This window comes from Pelophylax lessonae (assembly GCF_965119305.1).
Source record: "Pelophylax lessonae genome assembly, contig: HAP1_SCAFFOLD_197, whole genome shotgun sequence".
In the NCBI taxonomy this organism is placed as follows: Eukaryota; Metazoa; Chordata; class Amphibia; order Anura; family Ranidae; genus Pelophylax; species Pelophylax lessonae.
Genome location: NW_028120115.1, coordinates 178,799 through 205,766, shown reverse-complemented (window position 1 = coordinate 205,766; position 26,968 = coordinate 178,799). Strand labels below are relative to the sequence as shown.

General features: G+C 45.1%; 1 protein-coding gene across 1 annotated transcript in view; it reads left to right on the top strand.

Moving 5' to 3' along the window:
* LOC309543550 (uncharacterized protein) overlaps positions 1-26,968 on the top strand; it is a gene marked incomplete at both ends in the record, with an annotated part of 152,336 nt that overhangs the window by 30,200 nt on the left and 95,168 nt on the right. Inside the window, 4 exons of the mRNA XM_082276022.1 lie at positions 12,081-12,228; positions 17,151-17,443; positions 18,773-18,939; positions 18,988-20,100. Of these exons, the coding sequence (XP_082132148.1) occupies positions 12,081-12,228; positions 17,151-17,443; positions 18,773-18,939; positions 18,988-20,100 (1,721 nt within the window). The remainder of the gene's footprint in view (positions 1-12,080; positions 12,229-17,150; positions 17,444-18,772; positions 18,940-18,987; positions 20,101-26,968) is intronic.

Here is a 26,968-nt window from a genome sequence, read left to right as displayed (position 1 = left end):
GAACCTAACAATAACAAATCCCACCCCATCTCACTAACTAGCAAGCGTCTATGAGACACTCCTGCAATATTCTTTGAGAGATATTGTTGATAATTATTACGGTCCCAAACCATATTCTGTGTCCATTAAGTCCATCGTTTTCTCGGTCACTCTGTGCCCCTAATAGACACAGGGTGACTTACACATAAGAGGGGCCTAGGGGGCTGAGAGAGGGATTTCCCAACCTCTCTAAGGTAAGCTGCGTTCCACGGGCCCCCCAACCAAAGTGACTCCCATCACATCTCTCCCCTCTCCGAAGGAGACTAATGCAGGAGGAGACCCCAAATGGGTTGACTTCAAAGTTAGTTCGTAGTTCCCATCCCCCAATGTCTGTAACCACACAGTACCCCAAACAAATTGTCCGGAACACAGCGGTACTCACCCAGCCAACCTCTGCCTGTCTCGTAGAACATACCCGCTGCTGGGGAGAAGCGTGGACTGGCCCTTCTCGCAGGAGTCCTTTCACCTGCTGGAGAGAAGCCAGGGTGGCTGGGCTCACTTTGTCAGACTGTTGGGGATCTGGGCCAACTGCCCAGCATCCCTGGGATATGCAAGTGAAGACTGCAGTCCCATCCACTTTCTCAGGAAACCCATCCTTTGTTAGTTGAGGGCAGAGGCCAGCAGTATGCTGTCCTGTTGCCAGCTCTTTTGCTGGGTTGGTGTCATCATTCTGGAGCACCATCTGCTGCTGGGGAGTGACCTCCACCTTCTCACCCTGGGCCTCCAGAACTACCACAGGTGTGGGGCAGAGTTCTTGGACCCTCTGTCCAGTTGTCAGCTCTTCTGCTGTAGAAGTTTCTTGTAATTCCACAGATGCTGCTGGCAGGAAATCCCATGTCCCTGTCAGTGGTGTAGGAGAAAGGTCAGCTGCCTCTTCTCTTAGGGATGCTGAAGCTGCTGTTGGTGTTGGGCAGTGCTGGGACAAGGTCATCCAGCGCCCAGGGCGAACATGCCAAACTGCGCCCCCCCCCGGTTGTGCGTGACCAATCATTTTACCCATGCCTGATAACCACACTTGATAATTACACCTATGTATAGAGTGCAAAGGTCACTCAGGACTGAATAATTTACCCCTATGAGGCATTTCATATATGCATGCATACATACAAACACTCAATATATACATTAAACCATCAACTTATGTACCTGTCTGAGCCAAATGTCTTCCCTGAATTTTTTTCATAATAAACGTTTAAAACCCAACTTCAGGAAAAAAAACAAAAAATCAACCCTTGCAATGGGGCCTGAAAAGTCCCAGTATATTCCTAATACTAGCATGTAAAAAAAAATGGATCGCAGTGCAAACTGTGAAATGGTGCAGGAATTGGATCGCATAGCTGTGAACAGCCATGCAATTCGATTCCAGTGCAAACCAAAAAAAGGGCCCTGCTCCATTCTTGTGCAAATGGGATGTGATTTCAGCCAAAAAGTTTGTATGGCTGAAATCACATTGCACAGACATCGCATGTGATCTGCACAACAATGTGGTGCAGATCACATGCGATGTCTGGCATTGCAATATTGTGATTCGGCACTTAAACTGGCACACATGCATAGGTTCTTTTTTGTTGTTCAGCCAGTGGGCTGAATTGAAAAAAAAAACACTTACAGATTCATCCATCCACACAAGAGGTGGATGAAGAAATCCCTTCCACGAGACGTATTCTGACGCTGGGGACTCTTCTCTGTCAGAGTACACTGATCAGCATTGCAGCTGATTGGCTGCAAGCTGCTGATCAAACAAGGATTTTCAGCAGGCTCCCATTCTACAGAAGCTCCCATTCTGACAGGCAAGGCCACACATAGATCAAAATTCAGCTGGTCCCTGCTGAACCGAACAAATTTTGTTTCATGTGTACCCAGCTTTACCTTACTCCTTGCTCCAGTAGGCTCTCTCCAGTGCTGTGACTGGTCCTCGGAAGCTCCTGGGTAAACTGTGACTGACTGGGTCACACTCCTGTCTCATCATACCATACAGGGTTAATGTTCCTGCATGGTATGTGATGAGACTTTGGGTGGTAGAGGAGAGCACTGTAGCTGGCTGGAGAAAGTATACATGAGGCTATTTCCTCCAGCACTGCAAGGGTGGACTGTTTCACTTTGCTGGAGTTGGGCTGCAACACATCACCTGGTTATGGTCAATCTTTGAATAGGTTAGGAATATAATGGGACTTTTCAGGCTCCACATACTGTAGATGTATTCCACATACACATTATATCTTATTAAAAGGCAGGATTAATATATAGTGTGTATGTGTGGAATACATTTACAGTATGTGGAGCCTGAAAAGTCCCAGTATATTCCTAACCTATTCAAAACATTTTACTTTCTCTTTAGTAAACCGGCACTGCAAGGGTCAGTACAGGCGCACAGCACAGCATTGCACAGTAAAACAGGACAGGACAGATCATGACTCACAGGAGGAGGAAATGCAGTCTGCTATCTGTCTCTTATCTTCAGTGTGCAGAGGAGGAGAGGAGAGGAGAGGAGAGGAGAGGAGAGGAGATTAGAGGAGAGGAGAGGAGAGGAGAGCTCCGATGTCTGCTGGGCAGAAAGCAGTGATCGAGGCTGCAGTGTAGTGTGCTCTGCTTGCTCCGCCCACCTGTACAGGAGCTCTCACGATCCCGATCCATCCAGCCAGCCTGTACGAAACCTGTGCCCAGGAGAGTGTTCCTCTCCTTTCCAGCAAGGGGCGGGAAGCCTGCAGAAGGTGTGGGCGCATTATTGGCTCTGCATTTGGACATGTTTTAGCAACACAGGAGCTTAAAAACAAGGTGATTCTTCAGTGTTTTGGCGCCCCCTCCCACACTCCTCCTACACTCCGCCCAGGGCAGCTGCCCTTCCCACCCACCCCTTGTACCGGCCCTGGTGTTGGGCAGAGCTCAGTGATGTTAGGCCCTGATGCCCGCTCTTCCACAGGGAAGTAAACTGAAAAGTCAGTGGCCTTGCACACATCTTCTTGGGTCACCAATTGTTGCAGGCAGAGGTCAGCAGCGGTAGGCCTGGATGCCGCTCTTCTGCTGTAAGCTCACTGGGACGTTCCTCCTCAGCAGAAAAGTCTATGAAATCCCCAGTCTCTGGAATTGCTGAAAGTCCAGGGCATGGGCTGGTGGAACTCGGGCCCAGTGCCAACACTTTGGCAGGTGATTTATCACTTATATCATCCTCAGATGAAAAGTCAGGTAAATCTGTAATCCGTGGCTGGGGCTGGGTAGTGCGACCGACCTTCTCCACCCCCAGTGCTGTTGGCTGCTGCTGGGTCAAGGGACTACCAATCTCCTCTCCCAGTAATGCTGGCTGGTGCTGGGTAGGGGGACCAACCGTCTCCACTCCCAGTGCTTTTGGCTGCTGCTGGGACGAGGGACCTACAATCTCCTCTCCCAGTAATGCTGGCTGGTGCTGCATAGGGGGACCAACCGTCTCCACTCCTAGTGCTGTTGGCTGCTGCTGGGACGAGGGACCTACAATCTCCTCTCCCAGTAACGCTGGCTGGTGCTGGATAGGGGGACCAACCGTCTCCACTCCCAGTGCTGTTGGCTGCTGCTGGGACGAGGGACCTACAATCTCCTCTCCCAGTAATGCTGGCTGGTGCTGCATAGGGGGACCAACCGTCTCCACTCCCAGTGCTGTTGGCTGCTGCTGGGACGAGGGACCTACAATCTCCTCTCCCAGTAACGCTGGCTGGTGCTGGATAGGGGGACCAACCGTCTCCACTCCCAGTGCTGTTGGCTGCTGCTGGGACGAGGGACCTACAATCTCCTCTCCCAGTAATGCTGGCTGGTGCTGCATAGGGGGACCAACCGTCTCCACTCCTAGTGCTGTTGGCTGCTGCTGGGACGAGGGTCCTACAATCTCCTCTCCCAGTAATGCTGGCTGGTGCTGCATAGGGGGACCAACCGTCTGCACCCCCAGTGCTGTTGGCTGCTGCTGGGACAAGGGTCCTACAATCTCCTCTCCCAGTAATGCTGGCTGGTGCTGCATAGGGGGACCAACCGTCTCCACTCCCAGTGCTGTTGGCTGCTGCTAGGACGAGGGACCTACAATCTCCTCTCCCAGTAATGCTGGGGGGGGCGTGGCTCGGAGAGGCGGAGATGTGAGGACGTGTGTCTGAAGAGCTCCCGCATGTCCCTCTCCTAGACCGGCATGGTACAAGAATTAAACCGGCATGCAAACAAGCAACTGGGCAAGGACGCGCCGGGTGACCCGCTCAGCCAGTGAACGCTCTGCGGTAGAACGCCGCCAGGTGCAGAGGAGATCGGGAGACATCCAGCAATACTTTTCACAGCAGACAGCTGGGACCTCCGACCCTAAGATGGCGGCTGCACGTGGCGGAACTCAGACCAAACAGAGTCTTCAGAGTACACAGGTTGTACAGGTTGTACAGGCTGCAGATAATACCGGAAAAATGACGGACAAAGACATACAGGCGCCAGCGGTAATTGCTGAAGAGAGCAGGGAATCCACTGAAAACCATCAGAGATTAGAAAGCCCAGAAATTAAGGAGCTACTGAAAGCATTACCTACGAAATCGGAGATAGAAGCACTGATCATGCGGATCGAAGAGACACACCGACGGGACATGCAGGAACTTCGTGCTGATATGACCCAGCTCTCCAGTAAGGTCAGTGCAAAAGCAATGGAAGTTACAACAGTGAAAGACCAAGTGACAGAGGTCAGGAAAACCACAGAGACACTTTCAGATACACTGATCAATATGCAGTTACATATTGAAGACCTAGAAGACAGAAGTCGCAGGGGAAACCTGAAGCTGAGGGGGCTACCAGAGACAGAGGGTGAGGACCTACAGGAGAAGGTGAGGGATATTTTTCTCAAAGTATTAGCCCCGGTCTCACAAGCACAGACAATGGCACACATAGAAATAGACAGAGTCCATAGAGTGGCAGGGCCCAGATTTGTGGACCCCAGCAGACCACGGGACATCATATGTAAAGTACATTATTATGCGCAAAAAGAGGAGATTCTCCGTAAAGCCTGGGATTTAGGCTCAATTGAGTGTGAGGGCGCTAAAATCAAAATTCTCCCAGACCTGTCTAGAACTACACTTTACAGAAGAGCATTACTGCGTCCGGTGTTAGAAAGAGCGAAGCAGCAAGGATTCAAATACAGATGGGGATACCCACTAGCAGTAACTTTTTTCAAAGAAAAAGAATCATTTATGCTCCGAACCCCAGCAGACCTGCCTGATCTATTTGAGTTTCTGAGAGTGGAAACAGTACAGGTGGAGAACTGGCTAACAATTTCCCCTAGGACAATGGGACAGTCCTATGGGAGACCGCAGGATAAACCCAATGGAAGAAGATAAAGAGTCCTAAATGTGAAAAGCACTGATGTATAAGAGACTGGGGGGGAGAGAGGGAGGGATAAAACTTTGGAGGGCGCTTCTTTGTTAAGGGGGAAGGGGTATGAATCGTTTTTCCCTCTTTTCCTTTTTTTTTTTTTTTTGAAGGCTCTATATCTATAGGACAGTTGAGGGGGAGGGAGGAAGGGGAAATTTGGTAAATATGTATACATGTATGAAATGGGAAACGTTTATGGAAGAATATTCTGTGTCCCCCCCCCCCCCCCCCTATTTTTTTTTTTTCCCCCTTTTTTTTTTTTTTTTTTTTTTAGAAGGAGGTATATACCTCCGTAGTGGGTATAGAATGGAGTTGGCGATGGGGGTCCCTCAATCTCCCTTACTGATCCCTCCTGGAAAAACCTTTTTATTTTACTTATTTATTTATTTTTTCTCACAGACACAAACACGAATGAAGTGGTTTTTTTTCTTTTTTTTTGGTGACACCATCTTTTTTCTGATTATATGTGGGGCTTTTTCCCCCTTTTTTTTTGTTGTTTGGTTGGTTTTTTTCTTTTTATATATTTATTTTTTTTTCTTTTTACACAATGATTAGATAATATACACATGAAGAAAGTGGGAGGAGAAATGAGGTAGTGAGGTAGTGAAAGGGAAGTAATTTCACAGTTTAAAATCACGACCCTAGGAATAGTGTCGATATCACTTTGTTTTTTTTACGATTGCACACACTAAGACCATAATTTTTGGTCCTTAACGAGGGTGAGGTTAAGGTGAAGACGAAGGGACTCCCCTCCCCCTTTTTTTTTTTTTTTGCCAAGAATATAGGTTCAGGGGGCAAAGAACAGCATGGCCCCTTTTTTTTTTTTTTCTTCTTCTGGATGAAGACCATATATGTTTCCGTGGCTCCCCCTCTCCCTTCTTTTTTTTTTTTTAGGGGAATACACTAACAATACTACCGGCATTGACTATCACATGTGAATGATGCCAGTAAGCGGAGTGCTGGAGAGAGGGAGGGGGTAGGGAAAGAGGAAGAAAGGGGAAATATTTTTTCCCTTTTTTTTTTTTTTTTTTCTTGAGACAAAGTAGAGAGGGAATACTATGTACCAATGCCACCCTCTAGATAATATGTTTATAAGTAAAATAGAGATGTTCTGGAGCAATAATGCTGGGAGATATTGCTGAGAAAGGGCAGATACGGGGGATAGGTTCGGCAAAACCTCTTTTTCCATTCAGGTTTTTCCCCCCTTTTTTTTTTTTTGGAAGAAGATCTAGCCCCTCTGTCCCCTCTTCTCTCCCCCCTCCTCCCTCCGCTCCCTTGGGGGGCGGTGGGGGGGGCGGAGACTAGGGTCGGGATAAATATGTGAAAGTATTACAATTGTATGCCTGATAGAATAAGGAAATAGGACGTGCCGGGGCAGGGAGAGGGAGGGGAGTGCCTCAACTCTCTGACCTATTCCAGCCAGTGCCCCACATAGGAATTTGCTCAAGAACCAATAACAATTGGATGAGCAACTTAGCGTAAAGCTTATTAGGGATCTCTTTATAATAAAGAGGTCAAGGGTGGGAAGTTCCCCTTTTCTTTATCCCCCCTTTTTTTTTTTTTTTTTTTCTCTCCCTCCTTCTTATCTTTTGGTCTTGGTAATGGAGACCGTACGAATAGTATCAGTAAATGCAAAAGGTCTTAACACTCCAGAGAAAAGGAGAATCTTGTTAGATGACTTGAAAAGATTAAGGGTTGACATTGCCATGATACAGGAGACACATTTCCGTGAGGATAAGTGTCCTAAATTGGGTAATGTCTACTTTCCTACAGTATACCATTCCACGAACTCAGAATCAAGGTCGAGGGGCGTGTCCATCCTCGTCTCGAGAAACTTACCATGGAAATGTATACAGATTCTGAATGACCCAAATGGGCGGTTTCTGTTTATAAAAGGGAACATACAGGAAACGGAGGTTACATTGGCTAACTTATATGTCCCAAATCTACAACAAGACATTTTCCTGAGGGGAAGTATGGACAAACTCAACAACTTTAGAGAGGGACAACTAATAATAGGGGGAGACTTGAATATCCCTTTGATCCCATCTGAGGACACGTCACGAGGTACATCTTCAATTCCTCCAAGAGTTCAAAAACAGTTCGCAAAAATACTATACAGGGAGCAATTAATAGACGTATGGCGTTTGATGCACCCAGGAGAAAGGGACTACTCATTCTACTCTAATTTACACCAACAATATTCCCACATAGATTACTTTTTAATTCCACATAGTCAATTACACTTTATAAAAGATACAAGGATAGGTTCAATAACCTGGTCAGATCACGCCCCAATTATAATTACATATGAACTATCTAATAAGCAGCAAAAGAGAGAAACGACCTGGAGACTAAACGAAAACTTATTACAAGACCAAGAGACCATGACAGAAGTAGAATCAGAAATAAATTTTTTCTTTCAAACTAATACCATCGAAGACACAGACCCAGGTATTATATGGGAAGCCCATAAAGCAGTCATACGAGGTATTCTTATTAAACACGGATCAAGGATCAAAAAACAACGAACGAAACAATTAGACCTTCTACTTCAATCCTTACATAAAACAGAAGCAAAACATAAACATGCACCCTCAGGTGAAGGGATAGCAGAACTTATAAAGATAAGGAATAACATCAATGAACTTCTCTTATTTAGAGCCAAAGCGGCAATCCAAAAATCTAAAAAGGTTTTCTATGAAACAGGGGATAAATGTGGGAAGTTATTGGCTAAATCTCTCAGAGAGCAAACCCTAACAACATACATACCAAATATAGTAACTGATGCAGGGAAAAAAATTACTTATCCTAAAGAGATAGTAGAAGAATTTAGAAAATATTATGAAGCATTGTATAATCTTCAAAGCCCCACAACCCCACAAGGCCGAATGGAGGAATATGTACGCACGTCACAAATGCCACAGCTATTAGAGGAAGAAATTAACATACTTGAATCACCAATCACACTGGGAGAATTAATGGAGACTATAAAAAATACTAAAACTGGGAGAGCACCTGGTCCAGATGGATTCACTATTCAATATTATAAAAAGTTAATACCATATTTGAAAGAATTCATGATTGAAATGTTTAATGCATGGGGAACAGGGAATAGAATCCCCAAAGAAACAATACATGCACATATATCGGTAATCCCTAAGGAGGGGAAAGATCCCACCTCATGCAAAAGCTACAGACCGATTTCGCTATTGAACATAGACTTTAAGATCTTCACGAAGATCTTAGCCACAAGATTACAGAAATATTTGAAGAGGTTGATCCATCTGGACCAGGTTGGATTTGTGCCAACTCGAGAAGCGAGGGACAACACGACTAAACTGTTGAATCTACTACATATAATACATCAAAATAAAACACAGAGTATCCTACTTAATACCGACGCGGAAAAAGCGTTCGACAGGGTTAAATGGGAGTATATGTTTGTTGTGCTCCGACACATAGGGATAGGAGAGAAAATGCTCAAATGGATAACCCAGAGCTACTCAATGCCTACGGCAAAAGTAAGGGTAAATGGAATATTATCAACGGAATTCCCCATTACAAACGGAACGAGGCAGGGGTGTCCCTTATCCCCTCTTCTATTCGTATTATCCTTAGAACCCTTCCTGTGTAGAATTCGAGCGAACCCGGACATTTCAGGCATTAAAGTGGGCAAAGAACAACATAAATTATCAGCATACGCAGACGATGTAATGTTCTCGATTACGAACCCAGTCATATCACTCCCCAATCTGTTACATGAATTAGAAATATACGGAACCCAATCTAATATGAGGATAAACCTCTCTAAATCCGAAACAATGGGCGTAGAGATTCCAGAGATACTTCAACAACAATTAAGTTCAAACTTTAAATTGAATTGGACAAAGACGGCTCTAAAATATTTGGGAACACTGATCACACCCAGAATCTCCCAATTATTCACACAGAACTTTATACCTTTAATTAAAACAGTAGATTTATTGCTACAGAAATGGAAAGGAGGAATGCATTCCTGGATTGGAAGGTGTAATATAGTTAAAATGAGTATATTGCCAAAGTTTCTGTATATTTTCCAGGCACTCCCTATATATATTCCACCCCAAATTGAAACCCTGATAATGAATTTTATATGGAAATCGAAACGCCCGAGAATAGGGAAAAAATATCTAACTAAGTCTAGAGTAGAGGGTGGTTTAGCTGTTCCAAATATGAAGAGATACTACCAAGCTATACAATTGGGTAGAGTGATAGACTGGTGCAGACATGGAGAACAAAAGATATGGCCAAACTTAGAACAATCACAATGTGAAATCCCGCTTAAAAGAGCTCCATGGTGTTATAAAATAATACCAGCCTCGATCAAGAAACACCCGATTATAGGAAACACGGTTAAAGTATGTGCAAAAATATTTGAACAGGAGAAGCTGATACGGGAAAGTTCCCTGCTGTATCCAGTACTGGGGAACCCCCATTTTGTTACAGGATACCAAGATGGGAAGTTTAAAACCCTGCTGGAAAAGGGAATTTTTCAGATATCTGACTTTATTTTGGAGTTAAGATGGGTAACAGTAAGTGAGTTAATGGACCCCTTGGGCCCTTTCGGCCTAGATTTATGGAGGGCCTTTCAATTACGCCATTTTTTGAGATCTTTACAACTCCCCACTCAAGGAGACAAAGATTTAACAACTTACGAAAAAATGTGTACTCAGCAGGGAATGTTAGACCATGCTATATCTAAACTGTACGCTTTATTAATGACATCAACAGAACGATGTAAACTACCGTTTTTGAGGGAATGGGAAAAAGAAATGGACATTACTTTCTCGGTAGAACGAGAAAAGCAAATAATCAAATCAGTATTTTCAACCTCAAGATGTGTCAGAATACAAGAATTAAATTACAAAATACTAGTCAGATGGTATTATACCCCAGTAAAAATGAACAAGATCTCTAGGACAAACACAGATCGGTGCTGGAGGTGTGGGACGGGAAGAGGGACAATGTTCCATATATTTTGGTCATGTCCCGGAGTAGAAATATTCTGGGAACAGATCTGGAAGACGATACAGGAAATTATGAACTGTCAAATCTCAAAAGAACCGGCTCTCTTTCTGTTCCATACACCCAGCACACCCATTCAGGGATATAAACAATCTATTATGCCACATTTTATAAACGCAGCTAAAATATGTATCCCTCTTAAATGGAGGGATACTGACCCCCCTAATATAAAAATGTGGATAAAGAAGGTTGAGGAAATAAGTAAATTAGAGAATCTGGTAATGTCTGCCTGCCAACAATCAGATAAATATGAGAAGAAATGGAAACAATGGAAAGAGTATGTTAAATCAGAGGAATGTCAATCATTAATGATAGAATAAGAACTGGCTGATTAGAAATAGATAAAAAATGGCGAGCGGAATACTGATAGTCTTGAGATCTCCATGAAAGGCCGATTGGGAAGAGAGGGGAGAGAAACTTATATTTTTCCTTTTTCCTTTTTCTTTTTTTTTTTTTTTTTTTTTTTGGGGGGAAGAAGAAGGGAAGGAGGGAAGGGACTGGGTAGAAAAGGTTTTTTTTTGAGAATGGCTATGATATAATATGTCAGTCACGATGTTTTTGGAAGTTAAAAATGTAAGGAATGACATGTATATGTTTATGAATTGGAATAAATAAAAGAAAAATAAAATTTGAAAAAAAAAAAAAAAAAAGTAATGCTGGCTGGTGCTGCATAGCGGGACCAACCGTCTCCACTCCCAGTGCTGTTGGCTGCTGCTGGGTCAAGGGACTACCAATCTCCTCTCCCAGTAATGCTGGCTGGTTCTGGATAGGGGGACCAACCATCTCCACTCCCAGTGCTGTTGGCTGCTGCTGGGACGAGGGACCTACAATCTCCTCTCCGTGATCGTCAGAGCGGGAGCAATAATTCTAGTCCTAGACCTCCTCTGTAACTCTAAACTGGTAACCGTTAAAATTTTTAAAGCATCGCCTATGGAGATTTTTAGGCACCGTAGTTTGTCGCCATTTCACGAGTGTGCGCAATTTTAAACCGTGACATGTTAGGTATCTAATTACTCGGTGTGACATCATCTTTCACAAAATACAAAAAAATTGGGCTAAATTTACTGTTTCTTTTTTTTTTTTTAAGTTTAGTAAAGTGTATTTTTTCCTAAAATAGTTGAATTTGAAAGACCGCTGCACAAATATCATGTGACCTAAAATATTGCAACGACCGCCATTTTATTCTCCAGAGTCTTTGTTAAAAAAAAAAATATATATATATATAATGTTGAGGGTTCTAAGTAATTTTCTAGAAAAAAAAACTGATTTTAAGTTGTAAGCAACAAGTGTCAGACATAGGCGTGGTCCTTAAGTGGTTAAAGAAGAGTATAAAGAGGAGGATGAGGAGTACGGAGTGATGGAGGAGATTTCAGAAGGACACAAGGATATGATGGAGCCACCAAATACCAGGAACCCACCAGAGAGATGTCCCCGTCCTCTGTATTCCCGGGACTCCACACAGGAAGGTCACCCCATCCCCCATTGTTACAAGGTTGGTGGGACGGAGATTATAAAACTCAGACTCATGGAGACAATGTGGGGATTTTTTTATGTGATGTCACAATAATAAAACTCATATTTTACAGATAATATTCACTCTCATTATCTTGATCTAGAGTGGAGATCCAATCGATATAAAATTTGAGGTTAAAGAAGAAGAAGAAGAAGAAGAGACGTATGTGAGGGATGATCAGCAGTCTATGGAGGAGGATGGAATAACGGGGACATTTATAGAGGAGGACACTCCTACAGAGATCAGCACAGGTGGGTCATTCCTCCTTCACCATAGGCGACACCTGGGGTATGTACCTTGAGTCTTCTGCCCCATGCTGGGTCTAGCAAAATCTATGGCAGAACGTTTCTCCTGGGGTTGTTTGCTGGCTGTGCTGGGTGGAGGGATATGTCTGTATAGTCTCACACCCAAGTCACCGAGTTTAGTCTCAGGAGATGGAGGCAGCGATGTGGGACCTCTGCAACTGATTACTGAATACCAATATTATGAGTCCTGATCCTTACACTGTATAATTTATATATAATCCCAGGTCCCCGTACTCAGGAGGAACCTCAATCAAATAAATATTCAAAGTGTACCATGTGCTGCCACCTTCATATAAAAATAAAATGAGGCTTCACTAATCAGGTGGCACTGATGGGCACTAATGCGGTGGCACTGATGGGGCTACACTGATGGGCACTAATGAGGCAGGACTGATGGGGCAGCACTGATGGGTACTAATGAGGCGGCACTGTTGGGCACCAATGAGGCAGCACTGATGGGGCTTCACTGATGGGCACTAATTCGGCGCCACTGATGGGGCTACACTTATGGGTACTATTGAGGCAGAACTGATGGGCACTAATGAGGCGGAACTAATGGGCCCTTGTGGGTGTGCACTGATGGGCCCTAATCAGGCGGCACTGATGGGGCACAACTGATGGACACTAATGAGGTGGCACTGATCGGTACTAATGAGGCAGCACTGATGGGGCTTCACTGATGGGCACTAATGAGGCGGCACTGATGGGCACTGATGGGACTGCACTGATGGGCACTAATGAGGCGGCACTGATAGGCAATGATGCGGCTTCACTGATGGGCACTAATGAGGCGGCACTGATGGGCACTAATGAGGTGGCACTGATGGGGCTGCACTCATGGGCACTAATGAGGCGGCACTGATGGGCACTAATGGGGTGGCACTGATGGGCACTAATGAGGTTGCACTGATATTTACTGATGGGGCAGCACTGATGGGCACTAAAGAGGCGGCACTGATGGGCACTAATGAGGCGACACTGGTGGGCACTAATGAGGTGGCACTGATGGGAACTAATGAGCTGGCACTGATGTGCACTGATGGGGCTGCACTGTTGGGCACTAATAAGGGGGCACAGATAGGAACTAATGAGGCAGCACTGATGGGCACTGATGGGGCTGCACTATTGAGGCGGCACTAATGAGGTGGAACTAATGAGGCAGCACTGATGAGGCTTCACTGATGGACACTAATGAGGCGGCACTGATGGGCAAAAATAAGAAGGCACTGATGGGCACTAATGAGGTGGCCCTGATGGGCAATGATGGGGCTGCACTGATGGGCACTAATGAGGCGGCACTGATTGGCACTAATGAGGCGGCACTGATGAGGCTGCACTGATGGGCACTAATGAGGCGGTACTGATGGGCACTAATGAGGTGGCACTGATGGGCACTAATGAGGCAGCACTGATGGGCCCTCATAGGGCAGCACTGATGGGCACTAATGAGGCAGCACTAATGGGCACTAGTGAGGTGGCACTGATGGGCACTAATGAGTCGGCACGGATGGGGCTGCACTGATGATTAGTTTGACTGTTGTGTGGCATTGCGCAAAATGGACTCACTCACTTTGTTTAACAGAATCCCTCTCCTTCCCTCGCACACAATCTCTTTGTGAGGGAGGGAGAACTGTCAAAGTGGCAAAGACCTGTTGAGCGTGTTCACCTCACTTCCAGATGCTGTACAGCTCGGACTGATGGGTTTCGTCATTATGACTTCCTCCGAGGGTGTTACCCTGGTTGTTATATTAAATATATTGTACATTACATACTCTTGACCCCTGCAATGTATACTCTATATTGTACATGACATACTCCTGACCCCTGCAATATATACTCTATGTTGTACATTACATACTCCTGACCCCAGCACTATATACTCTATGTTGTAAATTATATACTCCTGACCCCTGCAATATATACTCTATGTTGTAAATCATATACTCCTGACCCCTTCAATATATACTCTATGTTGTACATTACACACTCCTGACCCCTGCATTATATACTCTATGTTGTAGATTACATACTCCTGGCCCCTGCAACTCTATATTGTAAATTACATTCTCCTGACCCCTGCACTATATACTCTATATTGCACATGACATACTCCTGACCCCTGCACTATATACTCTATATTGTATATGACATACTCCTGACCCCTTTAATATATACGCTATATTGTACATGGACTCACTCACTTTGTTTAACAGAATCCCTCTCCTTCCCTCGCACACAATCTCTTTGTGAGGGAGGGAGAACTGTCAAAGCGGCAAAGACCTGTTGAGCGTGTTCACCTCACTTCCAGATGCTGTACAGCTCGGACTGATGGGTTTCGTCATTATGACTTCCTCCGAGGGTGTTACCCTGGTTGTTATATTAAATATATTGTACATTACATACTCCTGACCCCTGCACTATATACTCTATGTTGTACATGACATACTCCTGACCCCTGCACTATATACTTTATATTGTACATGACATACTCCTGACCCCTGCAAAATATACTCTATATTGTACATTACATACTCCTGACCCCTGCACTATATACTCTATATTGTACATTACATACTCCTGACCCCTGCAATATATACTCTATGTTGTACATTAAATACTCCTGAGCCCTGCACTATATACTCTATGTTGTACATTACAAACTCCTGACCCCTGCACTATATACTCTATGTTGTACATTACATACTCCTGACTCCTTCTCTCTCCCCTCTACCCACTGCTATATATACACATAATATGGATTCTCTTTTGTTGCACCCATTTCCTATCAGCTGGACATTTTATATCTGATGATCTGATTGGAGGACAGACTTTTACATGGTGATAATAATGTGATAACATCCTCCAACTTGGGAACCTTAAACAGAAAGTGATAATGAGGGAGGAGTCAGTAACCCAATGATGGTGGTCTTCAGGATCAGTCCAGTCTTCATCTTGGTTGTTCTCCTCCCATCCTCACTCTCTGACCTCTGGTGGGGCTCAGCCCCGCTGTTATTTATGACTAAATCATGGGCTAAATAAGGAAGTGCGGGACTTCTTGAGTTGGGAAGATGGCAATGAGTGATAGAGGGGGTGGGGACACTCGTCCTATAATCCCCTTGTGGCGGTACTCACCATCACTGGGAGTGAAAGACAGATACTTAATGGTTTGGATTGCTTCAAGTGGGACAGTAATATTTGTCAGCAATATCTATCAGGGAATATGAAGATTTAATCCCACTTTACACTGTGAAACCTATAGCCTGCTGCCATGAAGTCTGACTCCTAAATAATCATAGCAATATGTATATGTGTATTCCATGTACTTCAATGTAGGCAACGGCCAGACTGTCATTGGCAGTCTTGTCCTATTGTCTATCTATTGAGATGGAATGTGGATTGTGTTAAGTCTGCCTGTCCCATTGTTAAATGTTAATGACCTCACATTGTTCTGTCCAGATGGCTAGATAATTAGTTCAGGTTAATTCTGTTTCTGTATACAATTTCATCTGCATATGATAATGTAATCAGGCACCCCCTGACCTGTGTGTGGTAATCTGATCAGGAGGGGGAGGTCAATGATGTATATAAATTCTGTGTGACTGTTCAATAAATGGAGATTCCAGTACAAGCTAAGTTGTCGGCTAGCTTTGTATGGGGGCGGCTGGGAAAATCTGATATCTATGTTCATGACTGCAAGGAAGCCATATACTGATGGAAGACTACAAACACAGTGTGGGTCATGGTTTCGTTACATTGGTGGCAGTGGTGGGATGCTTCCTGCAGTCTGGTAAATCTGAATCTCCACCGGGATCCAAGGTCCGGGGAGCAGAAGAGGAGAGGTACAGATACCAGCCATCGTGGAAGAGGAATTCGGAAGGAGGTTGCGAGGATACAGCACAGGGGACCAGTGTCAGAGAAGGTCCTGCTAGGATGGCATGATTCAATTCCCTTGGAACTCTGGGAGGAAGCGCTAGCCCGTGAGCAGCGACACCAGGGAAAGATCCTCCCCTCCTTCCAGGAAAGGTACTGGTCGCAGTATGAAGTACTAATGGTGTTTTTGGGGAGACAACCGCACAAGGAATGGAAAGCTGAGTTAAGAAGGCTGGTCCAGGTGGAGATGCGGTTGGACGAGAGCTATAGAGCTCTCCGCTGGTATGTAACCCAAGTGTGCCCATGGACAGCAGACGACAGCCCAATGGAAGGCTTTTGCTATGGCGGCCTGGGGCTATTATTAGAGGCTGTCTGAGGACCCTGACTTTGGGAGTGATTTGGAGTGGTGTTTGGAGGAAATCTTGGAATACAGAACAATGTGGGCTCATTAACATTTAACAATGGGACAGGCAGATTTAACACAATCCACATTCCATCTCAATAGATAGACAATAGGACAAGACTGCCAATGACAGTCTGTCCATCTCCTACATTGAAGTACATGGAATACACATCTACGTATTGCTATGATTATTTAGGAGTCAGACTTCATGGCAACAGGCTATAGGTCTCACAGTGTAAAGTGGGATTAAATCTTCATATTCCCTGAGAGATATTTCTGACAAATATTACTGTCCCACTTGAAGCAATCCAAACCATTAAGTATCTGTCTTTCACTCCCAGTGACGGTGAGTACCTTCACACCCCTCATCACTGTCACTCCTATAAAAGATGGTTCTCGTTGTTTCCTCACTCTCTGACTAAGGTCCATGAATAAAGAAATGAACTGGTAGGAGATCAGAGGACTCATTTACTACTTACCTTGAGGGTGGAATTGTAAGCTCCTCAGAGACAAAGTTGCCTGATGTGGGCGGAGTTCTAGTTTAAGGGAACCAATCTGCTCATGTCTAGTAATAATTTTTGTATTTCTATTTTAGTGCATGGATGGGAGACGAGGAAAACCTCAGAGGATTGTCTCACTTTGTCTCCAGACTGTAAAGTAGAAGATGAGGACATCACACAGTATAGTCCAGGAGAAAACCCGGCTACCTCAAATTTCCATCCTGCATCACACAGTGTAGATGGACCATCGTATTCCTCTTATCTTGAGGAACCTCAGACTGTGAGGGACAGTGCCGGACCATCGTATTCCTCTTATCCTGAGGAACCTCAGACTGTGAGGGACAGTGCCCGACCATCGTATTTCTCTTATCCTGAAGAACATCAGACTGTGAGGGACAGTGCCAGACCATCGTATTCCTTTTATCCTGAGGAACCTCAGACTGTGAGAGATGGTGCCGGACCATCATATTCCTCTTATCCTGAGGAACCTCAGACTGTGAGGGACAGTGCCGGACCATCGTATTCCTCTTATCCTGAGGAACCTCAGACTGTGAGGTACAGTGCCCGACCATCGTATTTCTCTTATCCTGAAGAACATCAGACTGTGAGGGACAGTGCCAGACCATCGTATTCCTTTTATCCTGAGGAACCTCAGACTGTGAGGGACGGTGCCGGACCATCGTATTCCTCTTATCCTGAGGAACCTCAGACTGTGAGGGACGGTGCCGGACCATCGTATTTTTCTTATCCTGAGGAACCTCAGACTGTGAGGGACAGTGCCGGACCATCGTATTCCTCTTACCCTGAGGAGCCTCAGACTGTGAGGGACGGTGCCGGACCATCGTATTCCTCTTATCCTGAGGAACCTCAGACTGTAAGGCAAGGTGTCAGACCATCGTATTCCTCTTATCCTGAGGAACCTCAGACTGTGAGGGACAGTGCCGGACCATCGTATTCCTCTTACCCTGAGGAGCCTCAGACTGTGAGGGACTGTGCCGGACCATGGTATTCCTCTTATCCTGAGGAACCTCAGACTGTGAGGGACAGTGCCGGACCATCGTATTCCTCTTATCCCGAGGAACCTCAGACTCTGAGGGACAGTGCCAGACCATCGTATTCTTCTTATCCTGAGGAACCTCAGACTGTGAGGCACAGTGCCAGACCATCGTATTCCTCTTATCCTGAGGAACCTCAGACTGTGAGGGACGGTGCCGGACCATCATATTCCTCTTATCCTGAGGAACCTCAGACTGTAGGGCAAGGTGTCAGACCATCGTATTTCTCTTATCCTGAGGAACCTCAGACTGTGAGGGACAGTGCCGGACCATCGTACTCCTCTTATCCTGAGGAACCTCAGACTGTGAGGGACAGTGCCGGACCATCATATTTCTCTTATCCTGAGGAACCTCAGACTGTGAGGGACGGTGCTGTCCTTCCAAAACATAGGAGGTTTTCCTGTACTGAGTGCGGGAAGTGTTTCCCTTCTAAAGTCAAATTTAATATGCATAAAAGAACTCACAATGGGGAGAAGCCGTATTCCTGTCCTGAGTGCGGGAAATGTTTTTCACAGAAGTCCACTCTTTACACGCATCGGAGATTGCACACAGGAGAAAAGCCGTATTCCTGTTCTGAGTGTGGGAAATGTTTTTCACAGAAGTCCCATCTTTTCACACATCAGAGATTTCACACGGGGGAAAAGCCATATTCCTGTCCTGAGTGCGGGAAATGTTTTTCACGAAAGTCCGATCTTTTCACACATGAGAGATTGCACACAGGAGAAAAGCCATTTTCTTGTCCTGAGTGCGGGAAATGTTTTTCACGAAAGTCCGATCTTTTCAAACATCAGAGATTGCACACGAAAGAAATGCCGTATTCCTGTCCTGAGTGCGGGAAATGTTTTTCAGATAAGTCCAATCTTTCCACACATCAGAGATTGCACACGGGCGAAAAGCTGTATTCCTGTCCTGAGTGCGGGAAATGTTTTTCACAGAAGTCCACTCTTTACAAACATCAGAGATTGCACACCGGGGAGAAGCCGTATTCCTGTCCTGAGTGCGGGAAATGTTTTTCACAGAAGTCCACTCTTTACACACATCAGAGATTGCACACAGGGGAAAGGCCTTATTCCTGTCCTGAGTGCGGGAAATGTTTTTCACGGAAGTCCCATCTTTCCACACATCAGAGATTGCACACGGGGGAAAAGCCGTATTCCTGTCCTGAGTGCGGGAAATGTTTTTCAGATATGTCCAATCTTTCCACACATCAGAGATTGCACACGGGCGAAAAGCTGTATTCCTGTCCTGAGTGCGGGAAATGTTTTTCAGATAAGTCCCATCTTTACACACATCAGAGATTGCACACGGGGGAAAAGCCATATTCCTGTCCTGAGTGCGGGAAATGTTTTTCACAGAGGTCCTATCTTTACACACATCAGAGATTGCACACGGGGGAAAAGCCGTATTCCTGTTCTGAGTGCGGGAAATGTTTTTCACAGAAGTTCACTCTTTCCAGACATCAGAGATCTCACACAGGGGAAAAGCCGTATTCCTGTCCTGAGTGCGGGAAATGTTTTTTATGTAAGTCCCATCTTTCCAGACATCAGAGATTGCACACAAGGGAAAAGCCGTATTCCTGTCCTGAGTGCGGGAAATGTTTTTCACAGAAGTCCGTTCTTTTTACACATCAGAGATTGCACACGGGGGAAAAGCCGTATTCCTGTCCTGAGTGCGGGAAATGTTTTCCACAGAAGTCCAATCTTGACAAACATCAGAGATCTCACACGGGGGAAAAGCCTTATTCCTGTCCTGAGTGCGGTAAATGTTTTTCATGTAAGACCACTCTTTCCACACATCAGAGATCTCACACGGGGGAGAAGCCGTATTCGTGTCCTGAGTGCGGAAAATGTTTTTCACAAAAGTCCACTCTTTTCACACATCAGAGATTGCACACGGGGGAAAAGCCATTTTCCTGTCCTGAGTGCGGGAAATGTTTTTCAGATAAGTCCAATCTTTCCGCACATCAGAGATCTCACACAGGGGAGAAGCCGTATTCCTGTCCTGAGTGAGGGAAATGTTCCCTACTGAAGTCCTGTCTTCCTGTACATCAGGGGTCCCACACAACCCTGGAGTTGTATTAGTGCCTTGTGTGCGGGAAATGTCTTCTATATGAATGTTGGTGGACATGTGGGGAAGAAGCACACCCTGATATACACCTCAGATATACTCCATGGCTGATCTTCATCATGTAAGAAACACTTCATAAGGAGATCAGAGATCACCAGAGACATGGATGAGGTGTTGTCCCGTGTTGGCCATTGATAGCCGGAGAAAAATAAAAATGGAGTCCTTAGCTTTCATTGACTGAGTGCATTTTGTGCGGGAAGGTTTCACCAACATATAGAGGTGTGTTTTTTTGTTTTATTATTAGAAGAAATGTGACCAGCATTCCCCCAGCCATGATGAATATACAAACCCAATTCCAAAAAAGTTGGGACACTGAACAAATTGTGAGTAAAAAAGGAATGGACTAATTTACAAATATCATAAACGTATATTTTATTCACAATATAATATAGATAACTGTGACGTCACTGGGAGTGAAAGATTGATGATTTGGATTGCTTCAAATGGGGGTCTGTACTTACAAGAGATGCTAATGTGTATTGTACTGCAATGTCAGACAGGCTCTCCCTATTGTTTGTGTATTGAGATGGAATGTGGACTGTGCATGTCCCATTGTTAAATGTTAATGACCTCACATTGTTCTGTCCAGATGGCCAGCTAATTAGCTCAGGTTGATTCTGTTCCTGCATACAATTTCATCTGCATATGATAATGTAATCAGGCAGAGGGGAGGGATTGTGTACACTGTATGGGAGTGACTGGGTGTAAATCTCTGTTTTCATTGGATTGTGAATTTCAGGGCCTGTTCCCAACATGGTCCACAGGGGCGGTAACCTTGTGGGGGAAAACTGTATAAAAGAGCAGCTGTACCATTAAAGTTTGAGTTCTACTTCACCCTCAATCGAGAGTCCTGTCTCTTATTGGGGGAATTTGCTACAAGGGATTGCTATGCTCTTCATACTCCCTTGAATAATCACTAAGCTCTTGTAAGAGCTTGTTCCTGTTCCTGCTTCACTCTCTGGGGAAAGAGAGGTTCACCCACTGGAACCTGGAGCCTTGTCGTAGGTCCAGGGTGGGTAGGGGACAGCGAGACCCCAACCAAGCTGCGGCGGTTTGCAGGGTCTGATGTGGTCATGGTGTCTGGTGGAGTCCTCGGGAAGCACTAGGAGCATCTGTCCATGGAGGTACCCAGTCGGGGTGCCGGTTGATCCGTTAAATAACATATCAAATGTTGAAAGTGAGCCATTTTGAAATGTCATGCCAAATATTGCTTCATTTTGGATTTCATGAGAGCTACACATTCCAAAAAAGTTGGGACAGGTAGCAATAAGAGGCCGGAAAAGTTAAATGTACATATAAGGAACAGCTGGAGGACCAATTTGCAACTTATTAGGTCAATTGGCAACATGATTGGGTATAAAAAGAGCCTCTCAGAGTGGCAGTGTCTCTCAGAAGTCAAGATGGGCCGAGGATCACCAATTCCCCCAATGCTGGGGGGGGGGGGGGGGAGGGAATAGTGGAGCGATGTCAGAAAGGAGTTTCTCAGAGAAAAATTGCAAAGAGTTTGAAGTTCTCATCATCTACAGTGCATAATATCATCCATCCAAAGATTCAGAGAATCTGGAACAATCTCTGTGTCTGAGGGTCAAGGCCGTAAAACCATACTGGATGGCGATGATCTTTGGGCCCTTAGACGGCACTGCATCACATACAGGAATGCTACCGTAATGGAAATCACAACATGGGCTCAGGAATACTTCCAGAAAACATTGTCGGTGAACACAATCCACCGTGCCATTCACCATTGCCGGCTAAAACTCTATAGGCCAAAAAATAAGCCATATCCAGTTGGGCAAAAAAGTATTTAGTCAGCCATCAGTTGTGCAAATTCTCCTACTTAAAAAGATGAGAGTCCTGTAATTTTCATTATAGGTACACTTCAACTATGAGAGACAAAATGAGAAAAAAGATCCAGGAAATCACATTGTCTGATTTTTAAATAATTTATTTGTAAATTGTGGTGGAAAATAAGTATTTGGTCAATAACAAAAGTTCATCTCAATACTTTGTTACCCTTTGTTGGCAATGACAGAGGTTAAACGTTTTCTGTAAGTCTTCACAAGGTTTTCACACACTGTTGGCCCATTCCTCCATGCAGATCCCCTCTAGAGCAGTGATGTTTTGGGGCTGTCGCTGGGCAACACGGACTTTCAACTCCCTCCAAAGGTTTTCTACGGGGTTGAGATCTGGAGCTTGGCTAGGCCACTCCAGGACCTTGAAATGCTTCTTACGAAGCCACTCCTTTGTTGCCCGGGCGGTGTGTTTGGGATCATTGTCATGCTGAAAGACCCAGCCACGTTTCATCTTCAATGCCCTTGCTGATGGAAGGTTTTCACTCAAAATCTCACGATACATGGCCCCACTCATTATTTCCTTCCTTTGCATGAATCAGTCGTCCTGGTCCCTTTGCAGAAAAACAAAGCATGATGTTTCCACCCCATGCCTCACAGTAGGTATGGTGATCTTTGGATGCAACTCAGCATTCTTTCTCCTCCAAACACGACGAGTTGAGTTTTTAGCAAAAAGTTCTACTTTGCTTTCATCTGACCATATGACATTCTCCCAATCCTCTTCTGGATCATCCAAGTGCTCTCTAGCAAACTTCAGACGGGCCCAGACATGTACTGGCTTAAGCAGGGGGACACGTCTAGCACTGCAGGAATTTAGTCCCTGGCGGCGTAGTGTGTTACTGATGGTAGCCTTTGTTACTTTGGTCCCAGCTCTCTGCAGGTCATTCACTGGGTCCCCCTGTGTGGTTCTTGGTTTTTTGCTCACCGTTAGTGTTGAGCGAACACGGACTGTATTATTCGTGTTCGTACCGAATAATTGGATTTTTGTTACCCGAACACGAACACGGACACTTTACTGTATATTCGGGTAAAAATCCGTGTTCGGTCGTTTTATTTCCGGGTTTTGCATGCTTTGGCGCTCTTTTCATGGCGGGCTTTCAACAGCCAATCAACAATCGTTTAACTGGTGTGCCTTAAGCCATCCCAGCCATGCCTGCAAATGTCTCAGTAGCTGTGATTGGCCGTCTGAAGCATGTGACCAAGTCTTTATAAGTTCGAGGCAGCCGCAGCGGCGTCATTATGCTGCTTAGATCAGGGACAGAGCACACATCAACGTGCTGGCTGCTGATTAGGGAAAGATAGGCAGGAAAAAACCATTTGTGTCCGGATAGAATTGAGAGACAGGTCGGAGTGTTTAGGCAGGGCGAGTTGTAGGCATTTTAGGGATAGAGTCTGCTGAATTATAGGGTCAGTGTGTTCTACAAACTACAATCGATATTGCTGTGTGGGGTGGGGTCTGCACTTAGTTCTCCTGATCTACGATCTCTTCTCAATCCTGTTAGGGACAGAGTCTGCTGAATTTTAGGGAAAGTGTGTTCTACAAACTACAATCGATATTGCTGTGTGGTGTGGGATAGGAGATAGGCAGGTGTCAGTGATCCACATCCATTTTTCTGTGTGTGGGCTGCAGTGAACACAATCTTTTTGGGGTGCAGTGAACACAATCCTTTTGGAGTGCAGTGAACAAAATCTTTGTGGGGTGCAGTGAACAAAACCTTTGTGGGGGTACAGTGAACACAATCTTTGTGGGGTGCAGTGAAGACAATCCTTGTGGGGTGCAGTGAAGACAATCCTTGTGGGGTGCAGTGAACAAAATCTTTGGGGGGTACAGTGAACACAATCTTTGTGGGGTGCAGAGAAGACAATCCTTGTGGGGTGCAGTGAACAAAATCTTTGGGGGGGTACAGTGAACACAATCTTTGTGGGGTGCAGTGAACAAAACCTTTGTGGGGTGCAGTGAACACAATCTTTGTGGGGTGCAGTGAAGACAATCCTTGTGGGGTGCAGTGAAGACAATCCTTGTGGGGTGCAGTGAACAAAATCTTTAGGGGGTACAGTGAACACAATCTTTGTGGGGTGCAGTGAACAAAACCTTTGTGGGGTACAGTGAACACAATCTTTGTGGGGTGCAGTGAACAAAACCTTTGTGGGGTACAGTGAACACAATCTTTGTGGGGTGCAGTGAAGACAATCCTTTTGGAGTGCAGTGAACACAATCTTTGTGGGGTACAGTGAACACAATCTTTGTGGGGTGCAGTGAACACAATCTTTGTGGGGTGCAGTGAACAAAACCTTTGTGGGGTGCAGTGAACACAACCTTTGTGGGGTACAGTGAACACAATCTTTGTGGGGTGCAGTGAACAAAACCTTTGTGGGGTACAGTGAACACAATCTTTGTGGGGTACAGTGAACACAATCTTTGTGGGGTGCAGTGAACAAAACCTTTGTGGGGTACAGTGAACACAATCTTTGTGGGGTGCAGTGAACAAAACCTTTGTGGGGTACAGTGAACACAATCTTTGTGGGGTGCAGTGAAGACAATCCTTTTGGAGTGCAGTGAACAAAATCTTTGTGGGGTACAGTGAACACAATCTTTGTGGGGTGCAGTGAACAAAATCTTTGTGGGGTACAGTGAACACAATCTTTGTGGGGTGCAGTGAAGACAATCCTTGTGGGGTGCAGTGAAGACAATCCTTGTGGGGTGCAGTGAAGACAAACAATCCTTGTGGGGTGCAGTGAACAAAATCTTTGGGGGGTACAGTGAACACAATCTTTGTGGGGTGCAGTGAACAAAACCTTTGTGGGGTACAGTGAACACAATCTTTGTGGGGGGCAGTGAACAAAACCTTTGTGGGGTACAGTGAACACAATCTTTGTGGGGTGCAGTGAAGACAATCCTTTTGGAGTGCAGTGAACACAATCTTTGTGGGGTACAGTGAACAAAACCTTTGTGGGGTACAGTGAACACAATCTTTGTGGGGTGCAGTGAACAAAACCTTTGTGGGGTACAGTGAACACAATCTTTGTGGGGTGCAGAGAAGACAATCCTTTTGGGGTGCAGTGAACACAATCTTTGTGGGGTACAGTGAACACAATCTTTGTGGGGTGCAGTGAACACAATCTTTGTGGGGTGCAGTGATCAAAACCTTTGTGGGGTGCAGTGAACACAATCTTTGTGGGGTGCAGTGAAGACAATCCTTGTGGGGTGCAGTGAAGACAATCCTTGTGGGGTGCAGTGAAGACAAACAATCCTTGTGGGGTGCAGTGAACAAAATCTTTGGGGGGTACAGTGAACACAATCTTTGTGGGGTGCAGTGAACAAAACCTTTGTGGGGTACAGTGAACACAATCTTTGTGGGGTGCAGTGAACAAAACCTTTGTGGGGTACAGTGAACACAATCTTTGTGGGGTGCAGTGAAGACAATCCTTTTGGAGTGCAGTGAACACAATCTTTGTGGGGTACAGTGAACAAAACCTTTGTGGGGTAAAGTGAACACAATCTTTGTGGGGTGCAGAGAAGACAATCCTTTTGGGGTGCAGTGAACACAATCTTTGTGGGGTACAGTGAACACAATCTTTGTGGGGTGCAGTGAACAAAACCTTTGTGGGGTACAGTGAACACAATCTTTGTGGGGTACAGTGAACACAATCTTTGTGGGGTACAGTGAACACAATCTCATACTTCTGAAGCTTTGAGGGTGCTGCCTGTTCTATACTCCTCCTCCTCCTCCTCATCCATCCTTTTAGGTGTACAAACAATAGTAATTGGGGCCTAGTGTGCTTCTGTACGTGTGAAAAACATACACTTTTTTTGATCATATTTCCTATTCCGCTATTCAATAAAAACCTTTGGGGCTCAATTAAATTGCGGAATAGTCTGTGTCGGTACATGTGAGATCCACCTTTCCAAGTTTTTGGGGTTCATCTCATACTTCTGAAGCTTTGAGGGTGCTGCCTGTTCTATACTCCTCCTCCTCCTCCTCATCCATCCTTTTAGGTGTACAAACAATAGTAATTGGGGCCTAGTGTGCTTCTGTACGTGTGAAAAACATACACTTTTTTTTGATCATATTTCCTATTCCGCTATTCAATAAAAACCTTTGGGGCTCAATTAAATTGCGGAATAGTCTGTGTCGGTACGTGTGAGATCCACCTTTCCAAGTTTTTGGGGTTCATCTCATACTTCTGAAGCTTTGAGGGTGCTGCCTGTTCTATACTCCTCCTCCTCCTCCTCATCCATCCTTTTAGGTGTACAAACAATAGTAATTGGGGCCTAGTGTGCTTCTGTACGTGTGAAAAACATACACTTTTTTTTGATCATATTTCCTATTCCGCTATTCAATAAAAACCTTTGGGGCTCAATTAAATTGCGGAATAGTCTGTGTCGGTACATGTGAGATCCACCTTTCCAAGTTTTTGGGGTTCATCTCATACTTCTGAAGATTTGAGGGTGCTGCCTGTTCCATACTCCTCTTCCTCATCCTCCCTTTAGGGTAGGAAAAAATTTAATCGGGCCTAGTCTGTGTTTGTACATGTGAGATACACAGTTTTTTATCCTATTCCGCTATTCAATACACACCCTTTTGGTGTAAAAAACATTAAATTGCGGCATAGTTTGCATATTTGACTGTGAGATACACCCATGCGATACTGTTGTTCTTTTGTTCCGCTATTCAATAAAGAACTTTCTAGGGCAAGATCTTAAATTTCAGAAATATGAGGAGAGCGTCAAATAGGGGCCGTGGCCTGGGTCGTGGTGCTGCTGGTAGAGCTCCTGTTGCAAGGAGAGGACGTGGTCGATCTGTGCCAGCTACACGCACAAGTGAAACACCTTCCTCAAGTGTGAGTAGGCGACAGAACCTGCATCAGTATTTGGTAGGG